Source organism: Cyprinus carpio, chromosome B18, assembly GCF_018340385.1.
Source record: "Cyprinus carpio isolate SPL01 chromosome B18, ASM1834038v1, whole genome shotgun sequence".
NCBI classification, from domain to species: domain Eukaryota; kingdom Metazoa; phylum Chordata; class Actinopteri; order Cypriniformes; family Cyprinidae; genus Cyprinus; species Cyprinus carpio.
Genome location: NC_056614.1, coordinates 18730834 through 18742168, shown reverse-complemented (window position 1 = coordinate 18742168; position 11335 = coordinate 18730834). Strand labels below are relative to the sequence as shown.

The 11335-nt window shown below is 36.5% G+C and overlaps 3 protein-coding genes across 4 annotated transcripts in view; 2 read left to right on the top strand and 1 right to left on the bottom strand.

Annotated features, from left to right (window-relative positions):
- si:ch211-242e8.1 overlaps positions 1 to 1033 on the top strand; it is a 5488-nt gene extending 4455 nt beyond the window's left edge. For both annotated transcript variants that reach the window (XM_042744193.1, XM_042744192.1), the window contains exon 7: positions 341 to 1033. In XM_042744193.1, coding sequence (XP_042600127.1) covers positions 341 to 542 — 202 coding nt within the window. In that variant the 3' untranslated portion in view covers positions 543 to 1033. The remainder of the gene's footprint in view (positions 1 to 340) is intronic.
- Positions 1034 to 4413: 3380 nt separating this feature from the next.
- Positions 4414 to 6901, top strand: LOC109074195 (apoptosis facilitator Bcl-2-like protein 14). The gene is made up of 6 exons (XM_042744191.1): positions 4414 to 4506; positions 4845 to 4969; positions 5093 to 5185; positions 5295 to 5374; positions 5728 to 5991; positions 6140 to 6901. The coding sequence occupies exons 2-6, from the start codon at positions 4864 to 4866 to the stop codon at positions 6170 to 6172; spliced, it is 576 nt and encodes a 191-aa protein (XP_042600125.1). The 5' UTR covers positions 4414 to 4506; positions 4845 to 4863; the 3' UTR covers positions 6173 to 6901.
- Positions 6339 to 11319, bottom strand: LOC109074194 (tryptophan 5-hydroxylase 2-like). Its single transcript, XM_042744190.1, has 11 exons — positions 10099 to 11319; positions 9518 to 9661; positions 9191 to 9374; positions 8962 to 9101; positions 8644 to 8711; positions 8256 to 8452; positions 8001 to 8136; positions 7785 to 7911; positions 7383 to 7478; positions 7158 to 7291; positions 6339 to 7071 (listed from the first exon to the last, which is right to left on the bottom strand). The coding sequence occupies exons 1-11, from the start codon at positions 10333 to 10335 to the stop codon at positions 6897 to 6899; spliced, it is 1638 nt and encodes a 545-aa protein (XP_042600124.1). The 5' UTR covers positions 10336 to 11319; the 3' UTR covers positions 6339 to 6896.
- Between the last annotated feature and the right edge of the window lie 16 nt (positions 11320 to 11335).

Here is an 11335-nt window from a genome sequence, read left to right as displayed (position 1 = left end):
CAGTTTTAAAGAAATGAAAGAAATGCCCCTTGACCACCAAATCAGAATATTAGAATGATTTCTGAAGGATCACGTGACAAATTAACAGGACTAAATTACATTTTAAAATGTAAAAATAGAATACAACAGTAATAGCCTCTCTTCTGCCTATATTTGTGGCACAATATGCCCCTTATGTGTATTGCAACCCACATCACAAGCCCACTCTCTACAACCACACCACATTTTTGAATATTATGTAATATGTGGGAGGACGTATAAAGCCATAAGACATACTATAAGATGTGATTCAGTTTCTGTGATTTTGTGCATCACAGAATTCTCTTCGTCTTTCCACAAGGAGTCAGGAGAGTCTGCTGAGAAGCCCCCATAGCACAAACCCTACATACCACGCCAACAGCCAAATCTACCCGGCCCTTGTTTTCCAAAGGGTTCAAACTGAGCCAAACCCCTCTACCTCTTCTACCACCCCAGTTTACGTACAGATTTCTACACCTCCCAAAAACAAGACCCCACGTGCTGCTACTGTCACCCACCCATAGACTTGTCTCAACAGGAATGCAAACAGTAGTCATTTTTCTCATCAGCAGCACTGAATGTGGCCAAGACAGTACAGACAAAATTGCACAGATGTGTGAACAGATTTAGCTGTATGGTATAACCAGAAGCACTTTGATATTTTAAAGTTGATGATGTATTTTAGTATTTGCTATATTGTAACTATATTCGATTTTGAGGTGGACCTGGTTTTTCTTGTCAGATCTTTGATAACACTAAAGATACATAATTCAACCTAACTGTACATAGAAGTTTTGATGATATTGTAAGTGTATGAAAATAAAATGAAACCAAAATCTTTTTGTTTTGCACAGTTTAGAAATTTCCTAGTGGTGGTCAACTACCACCCATTTTCATTATGTTGCATTCATAATGTGTTGTAAAACAGCAATATACTCTTAGTTAGAAGGAGCCATTTGTAACCTAACTGTAAAATTTGCACTTGATTCATTTGTATTAAATTGCTGTGTCAATCAATTTTTCTTGTGAGTCTCAATAGAGTCTGGATGCCCTTGTCGATTTGTGTAAAATTTGCTATATGGGTTTTTCAAAACCAGAACAGATGTGGTTAAAAAACAAAAAAACATTCTCTCTCATTTTCATTGGGTGGTGGATACCATACATTCAATGAACCAACTCAGAAATTCAAATAATTTTACTTAATTTACATGAACACAACAGAACAAGGATTGATATATTTAAGATCTTTCAAAAAAGAGAGAAGAAAAAGGACGGTGAACAATAAAATTGATGTCGTAGCAAGAAAAGGTCAGTTTTAATGTCTCAACATTTTCAGTAACACTTTCACAACTTATTTTATTCATATTTTACTTCTGATATTTTGTAATTGTTTATACATTTATTTATTATTTGTGTGTGGGTGTGTGTCTGTATACATTAAATACATTCAAAAGTTTGGGGTCAGTAAGGTTTAATATATATGTTTATTCAGTAAGGATGCATTGAATTGATCAAAAGTGACGACATTTATAAAGTTACAAAAGATTTCTATTTCAAATAAACTGTTGTTTATATTTTCAAGTCAAAGAATTCTGAAAATGGATTCCACAAAATTATTAAGCAGCAAATGTTTTTGAATCAATAATTATAATTAATGTATCTTGAGTACCAAAATGGCAAATTAATGATTTCTGAAGAATCATGTGACACTAGAATGATGATTGCTGAAAATTGAGCTTTACAATCACAGGGATAAATTGCAATTTTAAATATATATTTTTTTTTAAAGTTGGAAAAAAGTTATTTTAAATTGTAATAATACTTCACAAAATTCAATTTTACTTTCTAAATGCATGCATAAGCATCTGCATTTGAGAGTTTGTTTTATTTGCCATGTTTTTGTACTACAAGCAATGTTTTTTGTTGTTTCTCTACAGTGCTCAGTCAACATGGCAAACATGACATCAAATGTAAGCAACTATGCAAGCATTGCTACAAGTGATATGCATCTGTTATTTCTTACCATTGTGGATAAGTGCAATGGTGAAGATTATTCCTATGTTCGCTTGCCACTAGAAATTTTAACTTTTGTGGTGGGCTTCCCAACTAATGTGGCTATGCTATGGATGCTAGTGAGGGGCGAGAAAGGTCTATCACCCTCTGAAGTTTTGGGGCTTAATCTTGCCGTGTTGAACATCATCTTCTGTATCAGTCTTCCTTTTGATATGTACATTTCTATGACTGAGCGCGCTGGACAGCTCCTGACAGTTTCAGAGGCCATTTCAATCCTCAACCTGATCGGCTGTCCTCTTCTCTTGACCAGTATGTGTGTGGAGCGCTACCTGGCCGCAGCACATCCAGTCCTCTACATGAAACTAGGGAATAAATGGGAGTATCGTGTTATGTGCTTGGCTCTAATTTGGATTGTCACTTTAGGTGTTGCAGTGATTACCTACCATGAAAGGCTCCCTAAATTAGCTTTGTACTTGTCAATCACTCTTGATGCTTTCTTACTCATAATGCTGGCGTGTCTAACAGGCATTGTGCAAGTACTCCGCAAAAAAGGTCCAGGTGAAGGGCAAACTGGTGGAAGAGGTGGGTCATCTGTAAAAAACAGAGCACTAAATAACGCTTTGCTTATTCTGATCCCTTCAGCTGTTATCTATGGACCTCTCCTGGCTACCGCCCCTTACATGTTGACACTTAAGGTTGGGGATGAAGAAATCAGTCACACAAGCTGTTTCATCTTGAACCTGATGCATACCTTTCCCAGTCTTGGGACCTGTATTGGGCCTGTGTTTTACATGTCCCGCGCAAAACAACTAGCCTGCTGTAAGAAGAATGCTGAAAAAGAACAAACAACGACTCAAAACCTACAGCATCCAAAGTGAAGTTTTTATTATGGCTTATTTATCTGAAATATGACATATAAAAACACTTCTGTTAGATTATTACATTGAAAATTATGCACAATATTGTTTTCGTTGATATTTTGCTTGCTTTCAGTGTTGGGGAAGTTACTTTTAAAAGTAATGCATTGCAATATTGTTACTCCATAAAAAATTTTTTTTTTAATAACAAGAACCTCAAAAGTTATATTTTTGGTCCTTTCACACCAATCACTCCCAATTTCTCTCAACACAGGGACAGGAGAGAAGTCAGTGAATAAATGGGAAAACAAAATAGCTAACGTGCGTTAGAAAAACTCAGATATTTCATTTTAAATTTACTAGTTACTTTATTTTAACTAATCTGATTACACAACTCATGATTACTTGTAATGTACCCCCAACATTGCTTGCTTTTAAGTTAATGCATATATGCTTGAATATATAAATACTCAAAATGATATTGATGTATAGTACACAAATGTACTTGACTTCCTTTTGTTTAGAATGTAGAACAGGATGAAATTAGCAAACAGTGTGAAAAGTAAATTCATAAACTAAATGTTCACAAAAAACCACAAAGGGTAACAAGAGCGCACAAGGGAGAAGAGAAGGTGTCAAAACCCCAAGTGGAGGTAACTGATTAAGACTATGACGAAGAAGTGGAAAAATGTGAGAAGAAGACAAAAGCGTAGGCCACAGCGGAAGGACATCCGGTGAAATAGATATGATTTACAGAGACTGATACCCATCATACAACAGAAACATTGGTCATGAAATGAGTTGATGAATACAAGTGGAATTGCCAAAAAAAAGAAATATAAAGAGACTAAGAAGTAAAGCACTCTTTAGATGCTTCTTGAATTAAGCGTAAAGGATACCTGAAACCCTGTCACCAATACTGCTGTTTAGAGTTTGATTATAGTTTAGCTAAAGTTGTAGGCTATTTTTTTTTTCATTAACTGCTTTATATTGTAACAAATAAAATAAGTCTCAATAAATAAGCACAAGGGAGTCTTCTGTGTCATTTCTGAAGAGCGGGAGAGCACTTGTGATTTAGGCTATTCTATCCTTATCCTATCTTAATATTCATAGGGTTAAAGGTCACACCAAGACAACAATATTAATAACTACATTCTTTAAATAAATTTTTAAATACTGTCTTTTGCCAGTGGATTCAGCTTTTTACTGATATAAACACTGTGAAATGAATTTAGTAACTAAAATGCAGATTATTATCACCTGGCTCTTACTGTACTTTTGGTTTTGCAGACAAATTGCAAAGAAAGGTGGGTATTTGTACTCATAGTCTACTTTATCATTTGTGTTAGTAGTAAAGTTTGTTAGTAGATGCATTTTAATTCTACCATATAGGCTATAACAATAGGCCTACAAAAATATGTTTATGAATATTGGCTGCTGAGGCGTCATAATCATTTAGCTTATTATGAACATGCATATTAACATAAACAACAATGTGAAAGACGACTCGAAACGAAAATGAAAGCAGCAGTGACAGCTGTACGTACAACTTCCGTGCGCGTTCGTACGTATGTACAGTACGTCTCCAACTCTCAGGAACACTTCACCCGGTTTCCCGGTTAGTCTTGTTGTTTATTTTCTGTTACGTTAATAAGAGATCACATTGCTTTTACATTAATTCAATAGACTTTATGTGGTCCGATCAAAGAATTAGAACCAAGAGATGTGCGCTTTGCTCTGAAACACGTTCGACATGATCCGTGACGTCGTGAAAAGTTTAAACTGCAATGTTTGCTTCACAACTCTTTTCAGTTTACAAACTGAAACAGTGCAGATAAAGTCTTTTCAGATATGAAATGTTAATAAGTTCACATCTTTCGTTTTGATTACGTTTTTTTACGGATGTAACATGTAGCATAAAAAGTGAAATGTCCTGTTTCTCTATCTGATATGCAGAAGCCAGTGGTTGTTTCACATGATGGACGGTGACTCACCTTTAATAACTTGTAGTGATGAATATCGATTGCTTGAAACATACTGCCTGAAGAGGAAGCCAAGCGCAAGATTTGTGCAAAGTGCCTGTATGTACAGACTGGAGGCACAATCAAGTCAGACCAGAGAGATACTGTATTTGAGATCTGTGACTCTTTCTGAGATGACTATAACATTTATTCTCATTTTAATGTCATGTCTATTGAAAACAGGTGAGGAGAAATTTGGCGATGTGGCTAAAAAACTGGCCCAGATTGCAGAAGTACAACTTAGTTTTGATGAAGGACTAGAGCCTGACAGTCCTGGTAAAGTGTACTGTCTGTTACACACAACACAATCACCAGATAAGAAGTCATTGAAATATTATCTTCTATAACACTTGATTATACAGATTGTAATTCTGGTCTGTCCTAGTTGCGAAAGAGGCTAACTCAGATGTCATAGTGAGGCTTGTTGACTTGCTGAAGAAATCAGGGGATGAATTGAATGAAACGGTAATCATCATGATCTCTTCACACTCTGTAGTGTTACTAACTGATTAGTTTGGGTTTAGTGTGTAGTTCTGGATAATCCACTTAATTATATACAATTGTGCTTATTTTGATCTCTGGAACTTGGTGGAAACAAACCAAATGTATGTAGGGCTTCCGTTAAAAACTTTGTGATAAAATATTATGAATATCAATTATAAAGTACTATAATTCTCACTAGAGAGTCACACGATTATGAATATCAATTATAAAGTACTATAACTCTCATTTAAGTCACATCAAAGCATTAAAAAAGCAGTTCAGTTTGTATTCTAAAAAGCATTTCCTGCTCTTAAATGTCACCTCTGTCTTCTCAGATTCAATGCAACCGAGAGCTTTTAGGATACCTGCAGCAAACGTTCTCTTACGACTTGTTTAAAGCACTGACTAAAGCCTTCATCACGAGTAGTGTACCAGAATTTCTGCAGAGCAGAAAAAAATGTGAGCAGATCGCCTTGGCCTTTGAGGTCACCAGCAGACTCAAAGCCCTAGACCTACACCCCATGAACAGGGTCATGGGATACGGAGCTCAGTACCTGCAGGAGAACTTCGCTCCCTGGGTTAAACAGCACGGTGGATGGGTGAGAGTTTATGCACCAGTTAAATTTAGTAAAAAAAAAAACCTGCTTAAAATATATCAGTTTACTAGAAATGAATGCAGTTTACTGAATAAAATAATTACAATAATGCTCAACACACTAATTATATGTCATCTCTGACACACTATAGGAGAAAGCCTTTGATGATGAAGAGGTCCATTGACAAGATACTGTGAAATTGATGGTTATTAGTGATGAAAGTGATGTTTATGAAATATAGATATTATTACCTACTATAATAGATTTATAAAATCTGTATTTTATAAATATGTACTTATTTATATTTACATTTAATAGAAAATAAAATGTTGTGTTACTAATGAAATGTGTTCTTTACTCATTGCGGCACAATGAGTAAAGAAACAAAAAAAAAAGGCCACAAAATAATGCTAAAATATAATGCTTTATTGACTGAGAAGTTGGCTTTTCAGCAACAAATAAGCAACACAAACATACTCTTTACATATAGATAATGCCACTGGAATCAGAATAGCGCCTAGTGATTTTTACATGTAGGCTAATTTGTAATTGTACATATCAACTGCCTTCACTTGCTATGAGTCTTACGAACAACATTAGGCACAAAGAGGCAAAGACTAGATAGATACTAAATCCTTTCTTTTGCTTTGTTGTTCCTTATAATATCAATATTTCATCAATATCACTTTAATACATTGCAATGATGACTGAATTTTTTGAATGCCTTATGATGACTATGGTTGCAATCTTTCACACCTTAATTTGTGTGGCATACATCCTCAAAGATAATCCTCACGCCCAGATAATCAACATCACTGCAGATGTTACAGTATTAATGAAATTTGAATTGAATCATGTACAACAGTTGCAGTTTTATTCTACAATAAAGCACTGATGATTTTGATTAGCTAGATACCGAGGTACGTGTTCATTTTTCCCAGGGCGTCACAGACAGTGGTTAGGTCACTGCGTAGATCTTGAACCACGTTCTCAATGCTCCTGGTGTCCTTCAATAAATCGATGCTCTGGGTGTATGGGTTGTAGTAGACAGAAAAAGGCCTTTTTATTGTTTTAGCAAATTCCCTGTTTAGAAGGAACAACATTAATTGACATAAGTCGAAATGTGGATTACTGTACAATTTTACATTTGACTGAATGGATATACTTACCTCATTTTCTCTTTTGCCTCTTCAAAACTCTCAGAGACAAAATAAACATCTTGAAATGTTGTAATGAGGCACTCCTGGTAGCATGTGGTTTTGGGATCAAACATCTTCACTGTTGCTTTGTCAGACAACGCATGCTGCATAATCAAAGAAGATTATTCATTCACTTAAAAACTTGAGATTTTAATACATGAGGTGCTTAGATATAGTGAACAAATGGCTTCCTACTCTCAACTCTCCAATAGAAGACAGAAGACCTGCTCCATAGGCTCTCAACTGGCCATCTTGTTTGCAAAGTCCAAATTCAATTGTGAAGAAATAGCATTGAAAAAAAGCACAGTGGTTTATTGCATATATTGCAAAGGGTTAGAAGCAAGATTATATACAAGACGTTTCTTCATGCCTTTATGAGACATACCCACTCATATTGAGACCACCAAAAACCTTATACCCAGATCTGATTATCTCTTGATGTCTGCCATATAGAACCAGTGATCTGATTTCAATGCAAATGCATGACTCAACATCATAGATCAAACTTTATGGCATGAAAAACTTCAGTGACCTTTTTATTTCGGTAGTGACTGCCAGTCAAGTTTGAGATGACATTTAAGAACATTTAACACTTACTGTTGCCAGCTTCTGCACATCCTTGTCTGAAGCACCTAGAGATGCAAGGCCAATCTCTTGAGAAAATTGAGCAAACTTGGGATCGGCTAGGAGCGGTACGTGACCCAGCAGTTCATGGCAGGTGTCCCTGAGGACATAAAAACAGTTTACAGTTTAAAGGGGATGAAGAAAAAATAGTTTTCTACATAAAAATCATTGGTGTTGGTTTATACTTACGGCTCTGGTGTGTAGAGGGGATCAGTGCTGTGACGTATATACTGAGTGCAATTAAACACTCGATAAGCCAGACCGGCCAGGAAGTCTCGTGGTGACAGATATCCAGCCACAGGTCGTACGGTAAACCCTGACCTCTCTGCAAAGTTCACAATCAAATCCTCCAGATTAAATATTGTAGACGTTTAAATTGAATGAATGCAATTAATAATGCAAGTAGAATAACGTGGATGTGACTTGATGTGACACATTTTTTACCTTTTAAGAATAGAGATACATCTTCTAGCTGTGGGATGTTGTCCTCTCTGTACCCACAATGCTTTGTGAGAAGAGGGAGGTTTTTTAAGTACTCGCGGCAAGCATGAGTTGGATAGAGTTTTGTAAGTTCTCTGAAAATTACTCCCCATGTCTTCACTTCTTCTGGTGTGTACTCTATCCGTGGGATGGGCTGCCCACTGAAAATACAAAAAACAAAAACTCAGCAATTTCTATCATTTCATTTAGTCAGTTTGTAAGGCTAGAACTTTCATATTGTTTCCATTTATGTAATTGTAATATTTAGCATTTTCAACTAGTCAACAATTGAGCTACAAAAACCCAAAATCAACTACACAAGAATAAAAACTATATTATAACCCATACTAACAATTTGTAGTTCATTGCAACCTCAACAAAGTACTTCCTCCTTTCCCGATACACTTTGTCTTTAAAGCCCTGCAACAAAGAACAAAGAATCACTTTACAATAAGGTTTTATTTTTAACCAGGGAATCATGAAAAATTTTTACAAAATGTGTGTAAATTTATAAATGTACTATTTTATGTTGTTGCATTACTGAATATTAATGTATAGAACCTTATTACAAAATCAAGAGTAAACAGAGTATATTGTTTGTCGTTGGGACGAGGTTTCATTCACTCCACCATTGAGCTACTTCCTAAATTTACTAAACAGATGTACTTACTGGATGGTCAGCATCCAATTCTGAGCCGTACATTAGCACTCGGTGAGAGCATTGGTCCAGCTCTGAGATCTTTTGGGGAAACCATGGTATTCCTTCCCCATCTGGCAACCCACCCAGAACACACACACAGTCCAAACAGTCTGAAATACAGTAAATACATCAGATGAAACAGTAACATTGTAACAAAGCCAGAACATAATTACATTGGCTATTCTAAGTTCAGGCTTACCGGTCTCTGCAGACCACACATGCTGAGGTGTGTTATATGACACAATGTTGACGTGGTCTTTCAGGTGCTGCACCAACTCATTGAACTCTTTCTTTGAGCAGTTGCACTCTGCATAAATCTCCACCTCATTGGTGACTCTCTTGGATCTCCGAGACTCGATGTGGGACAAATTCACATGCTTCTCCTTTAAACATACAATGGCAAGATGTCACTTTAGTTTCAATCAAAAGCCTATCAAAATTATTATTAAAAAAACACTATGCATTATATATACTTATTAAAATGTACTATTAATCTACCCCACCAGAAGATGAGATGTTCATTAACCTGAAAGAGCCTCAGCGCTTTCACCAGACAGCCCACTTCATTCTTCAGAGAGAAAATCACTGCTAATTTCCCAAGGTCATGAGTGGATTTTGGTTCTTCTTTGTCAGGTCTTTCATCTATCCGATTAAAGGATGTCCTGCGGAGCTGCGTGGAGGTGTTGCTTAGTGAATATAAAACTCTTAAGATGGACAAATGGGTTAAGACAAAGGCTTATTTCTTTTAAAAAGTAAATTAAAATGTTTATTTACAAGCGTTAAGCATGCAAGGGTGGTAATTAACAACCTCAAAAGGAGAACTTGTACTGAGACACTTTGACCTTAACTGCCTTTGACCAACTTCAGTTTTTTTTTTTTTTTTATAATGTCAAAATATTGTATTACATCACTGTGCCCAGTTCCAGCTGTCAAGGCTTTCAGTCAGTATATTATAGAAATGTTTCATTAGATTTCATTAACTGCCACTAATTACATTCTCCAGGGTAAACGTTCCATATTCCAAAAATTTGAATGAATAAACAGGCAAATTGAATCTATGGAATGTGGCGCCCAAAAGAGGGTCCATCAAAACTGTTCATTACTCACCATGGAGGCTGCAAGGTGTTGTTGGTCATACATTGCTGAATCCAAAGATAGACCTCGCCGAGCCCAGTATTTGCTGGAGAACATCATCATAGCAGGTTGCATCTTTGGAATTGCTTCTTGACCTCTCTTCCTAAGAAGCCCAATAGGTGATTTAGGAGCTGTCTGGGGCCCCTTTGAATTAGTTTGTAGTTCAGAGGACATAGCTGCTGTCTCTTGAGATGTCTTCTTTCCCTGCATTTCATATGGCGAAGGTGCTGTTGTCTCAGAGGATATCTTCTTAAGCGGCTCCTTCAGAAATCACTGGGAGCTCCTCGCATGTGCCACAGTACCTGACACTCCTCCCCCAGCAGAATCAGAGCTGGGATTATATACTGTGACGAATGACGCTGAGAAGGGCCACTGTCTCACGGGGCAGGCGATCACTCATATTAGCTTTTAAGGGGATGGCTGTTCCATTAGGAAATGTCGACACGTCCAAGCTCTGATTGAAGTGGATAAGCTCATCTCACCTTCTAGGAGAAATGAATCTAGAGCAAAATAATTCAGATTTCAAGATTTCCCAAAGAGAGGGAGATAACAGCAAACAGCACCCATCACTTTTGTAAGATATATAGGCCTTTGCACAGTTTGGCACCCAGAAACGTTCAATATAGAAAGCAAGAAAAAATGTAGAGAGATTTAAACCTTAATTTTCAAAAAATATTAGCTTAAATGCCAGCATTTGCGTAAACATCATTGTAGGTAAAATGAGTTGAGAGCAAATGTGGAAACGGCCTTTTGACCACAGATGCATATTGTTTAGGGGTTTTTGTGAATGAGTGCATTTTTGTCAGTGCACAAAATGTTGCCGTTTCTTTAATGAAAGGGAGCTAGAAGAGAGATAGCATTACTGTGGTGAGCTGTGAGCTATCAGCTTCCTCTGAGGCAATTTCCTGTGGAACAGGAAATGAAAGAGATGGAAGTCGATTTGGTGTGTCTTTGTTGTGGGCTGTGGTTATGATTGGATAAAATAAATTTCATCCTCAATCAGTATTTTCACTGTCTCTCCATCTCATCTGCAAATGTCATAGTGGGCCGACTGAACAAGGACTACAGACTTTGAATTTCAAACCTCATTTATATGCCAATTGGAACTAGTGACTTTAGTTCATATGGCCAAGCAAATGTTCTCCTTCACTCTCAAAATGATGGTTAAAGTTAAATTTTGTCTAAGGTGACCAACTAATTATAAAGTACT

Coding starts and splice junctions, on each gene's coding strand:
- LOC109074194 (XM_042744190.1), bottom strand. CDS start 10,335: ATGCAGGGAAAGAAGACATCTCAAGAGACAGCAGCTATGTCCTCTGAA. Junction 9,662..10,098: donor AACACCTTGCAGCCTCCATG/GTGAGTAATGAA, acceptor ACCTCCACGCAG/CTCCGCAGGACATCCTTTAA. Junction 7,072..7,157: donor GAGGCAAAAGAGAAAATGAG/GTAAGTATATCC, acceptor CCTTCTAAACAG/GGAATTTGCTAAAACAATAA.
- LOC109074195 (XM_042744191.1), top strand. CDS start 4,864: ATGATGGACGGTGACTCACCTTTAATAACTTGTAGTGATGAATATCGA. Junction 4,970..5,092: donor AAGATTTGTGCAAAGTGCCT/GTATGTACAGAC, acceptor TATTGAAAACAG/GTGAGGAGAAATTTGGCGAT. Junction 5,375..5,727: donor GGGATGAATTGAATGAAACG/GTAATCATCATG, acceptor CTGTCTTCTCAG/ATTCAATGCAACCGAGAGCT.